We start from the raw sequence: 2602 nt of genomic DNA, 5'->3' as shown, positions 1-2602 counted from the left end.
AGGAAAGGAAAGGAAAGGAAAGGAAAGGAAAGGAAAGGAAAGGAAAGGAAAGGAAAGGAAAGGAAAGGAAAGGAAAGGAAAGGAAAGGAAAAAGAAAATTCACTTAGCTTCTAGGGAGTGGAAGATCCCGAGTGTACTCCTGAACTCATGTCTAAGTGTATTTGTTTACAGCGGGGACTAGCCAACCCCTTTACTGTACCTGTGCTGTACCGAATAAACATGCTGAGGCTCCAGGTGCCAGAGATTGTGGGTTCAGCTCCATCAGAGCACACACCCCACCTGACCCCAGCTCCTTACTTCGAGAGCCATGAAGGTGGGGTAGCAAACCCCAGGTCACCCCTCAACCAAAATAGGCTCCTAAGTCACCAACCTCCAAGGCTGGCCTCTGGCCATCACCCACACGGGCAAACATGTGAACAGACATCTGAATACATGTTAAACATGCTCCCCCAACATACACACACACACACACACACACACACAACAAACACACACAGAGAAATAGAAGAAAGGATTCAGGCATGAGAAAGGGCAGGCTGAGGCTCTGTTGCTTCCTGACTTACACAGGGCATCATAGGCTGGCTGCACATCAAATTCCACCTCCTGCTGGAGCTGGGGGTAGCTCAGCTTGAAGCCCAGAGACCTGGAGTTGGGCTGCTCTGAGCTCTGGACCTCAAATTTCTCTCTCAGTTGTTTCTCGTGTTGCAGCTGACACAGGTGTTTCCGAATTTCCTTAATGAACTCTCCCCGTCGCTTTAACTGTTCCTCAAAGCTGGCGAGATTGTTAAAGAACACCACCATGTTGGCCTCTGACTTGCCCTTGAGCGCAGTGTGTTCGTCGTATTGGCCGCCCTACAAGACAAGGATGAGGATGACAAGGGACAGGGAGAGTCGTGCCGGGCAGTCCAGATGCTGAATAGTATGTGTAAGAATCCATCACTGAGCGTGAGAGATGGATAGAGAAACCTGGCATATATACACCATGCTTAGATGAACAAACTCTGTACCGATACTCAAAGGTCCCAGAGCGAATGTTGAAACTAAGGAAAGTGAATTCACAAAACAGGAACATTTTGAGAAAAAAAGTAACAAGTGATACAGCAGAGATCCTCCCTAAATAAAGTGCTGAGTACAATCACTAACAAACACAGTTGCACCCCTGACATAGATGAGTGGACTTTACAAAACAACTTGTCTGCAGCCTTCACAGTGACTGAGGTAGGGACTGCTGCTGTCACACAGTCCCACAGGACAGATGGAAACATGGGCAATGAGCTTCCATCAGTCCAGTCATCCAGCAGTGGGGTCTCTGCTCTGTCCTCTGCCTTGTGCCATAGCTGGGGTATACGTGAGGACACTGGGCACAGAGCAGATAGGTAACTCACACCCCACTAAGGACTGTAAGTCTGGCTTCTGAGAGTCCTCTCCCACCCCTATCCCGGTGAGCTCAGGCTAATGGGACTCACCATGACAACCTTGGAGACCCTCATAGGGTGGGCGGCACCTTGGAAGCATCTCTCCTTCAGGAAAGCAGTTACGAAGTCAATGTCTGCTCTGGCTTCTGCATGGAAGCTGGAATCGGGAAGGAGGTGATCACGTATGAACTTGTCCAGCTCACAGGCCGGGGTGCTGTAGAGATCGGTCACCATTTTATGGCCAGGAGTGTTTGCTGACAGCAGCACTGCCTCTGGAAGCCAGTTGTCCATTATTTTCATAGCAGGTTTTTCGTTCCCAGGAAGGGCGGGGCTGTGCGTATCAGACCTCTGCATCTGCCATCTCAGGCTCCTGGGCTCCCTGACACTCTGGAGTTGGTTTACCTGCTGGCATTTCTTTGGATTTTCATCACAGCAGGCTGTGAAACCAGGAGGCGTGAAGTACCATAAACATAGTTTCTGTTGCTCTTACCTTCTTAGTCTTGTATTGTTACTAAAGGACAAATGTTCTAATAGTCTCCTAGACTTTTTACAGCAAAAGACACACACACACACACACACACACACACACACACACCGATAAAACAAGAAGAGCAAGTGAGAGAAATCCAGAAGATAGCTGGCCCCAGTTTCAGCACAGCTGGGTTGGGTTTGTCATAGGTGACTGGTCCATACTTATTGATTGATATTGATCAGCGCGCCAGAGTTCAGAAAGAGCTAGAAAGGAAGAGCTTATTCAGCAGCAAATCTCAGGTTCTGAAAACACACGAGGCCTTGATAAGATTGTATGGAGGCTAGAAGTTCCCAGGACTGGGCCTAGACTTGCATACATGGGCATGAAACCTTCAAGACAGCAATTACATCAGGTAAATAAAAAGATACTTTTACAATATAGCATGATGTAGTAGACTTACTTTTCTAAACAAGAGTCAAATTATATATGCAGTGTAGAGTAGGAAATTAAAATATATATAGGTTTAATAAACACCCTTTTGTTACAAATTTTATGCTAAATTTCCTCGCAGATTTTTTTTAACTATTCCCAAACAGCTTACACATCTTGCGATAAAAAGTTTATATAGAGGGCTGGGGAGATGGCTCAGTGGTAAAGAGCACTGACTGCTCTTCCAGAGGTTCTGAGTTCAATTCCCAGCAACCACATGGTGGCT

The 2602-nt window shown here is 46.9% G+C and overlaps 2 protein-coding genes across 2 annotated transcripts in view; one reads left to right on the top strand and one right to left on the bottom strand.

The window, feature by feature from the left end:
- The window catches only part of LOC110339085 (inactive 2'-5' oligoadenylate synthetase 1C-like), a 9627-nt gene extending 7960 nt beyond the window's left edge, over positions 1-1667 (bottom strand). The window contains exons 1-2 of the mRNA XM_021222567.1: positions 1467-1667; positions 564-852 (exon numbers count right to left, since the gene is read on the bottom strand). Coding sequence (XP_021078226.1) covers positions 564-852; positions 1467-1649 — 472 coding nt within the window. The 5' untranslated portion in view covers positions 1650-1667. The remainder of the gene's footprint in view (positions 1-563; positions 853-1466) is intronic.
- LOC110313137 (2'-5'-oligoadenylate synthase 1A-like) overlaps positions 1-2602 on the top strand; it is a 59552-nt gene that overhangs the window by 32919 nt on the left and 24031 nt on the right. The window lies entirely within an intron of this gene.

The sequence above is a fragment of the Mus pahari genome, chromosome 23 (assembly GCF_900095145.1).
Source record: "Mus pahari chromosome 23, PAHARI_EIJ_v1.1, whole genome shotgun sequence".
In the NCBI taxonomy this organism is placed as follows: domain Eukaryota; kingdom Metazoa; phylum Chordata; class Mammalia; order Rodentia; family Muridae; genus Mus; species Mus pahari.
This window is presented reverse-complemented; position numbering and strand designations above follow the sequence as displayed.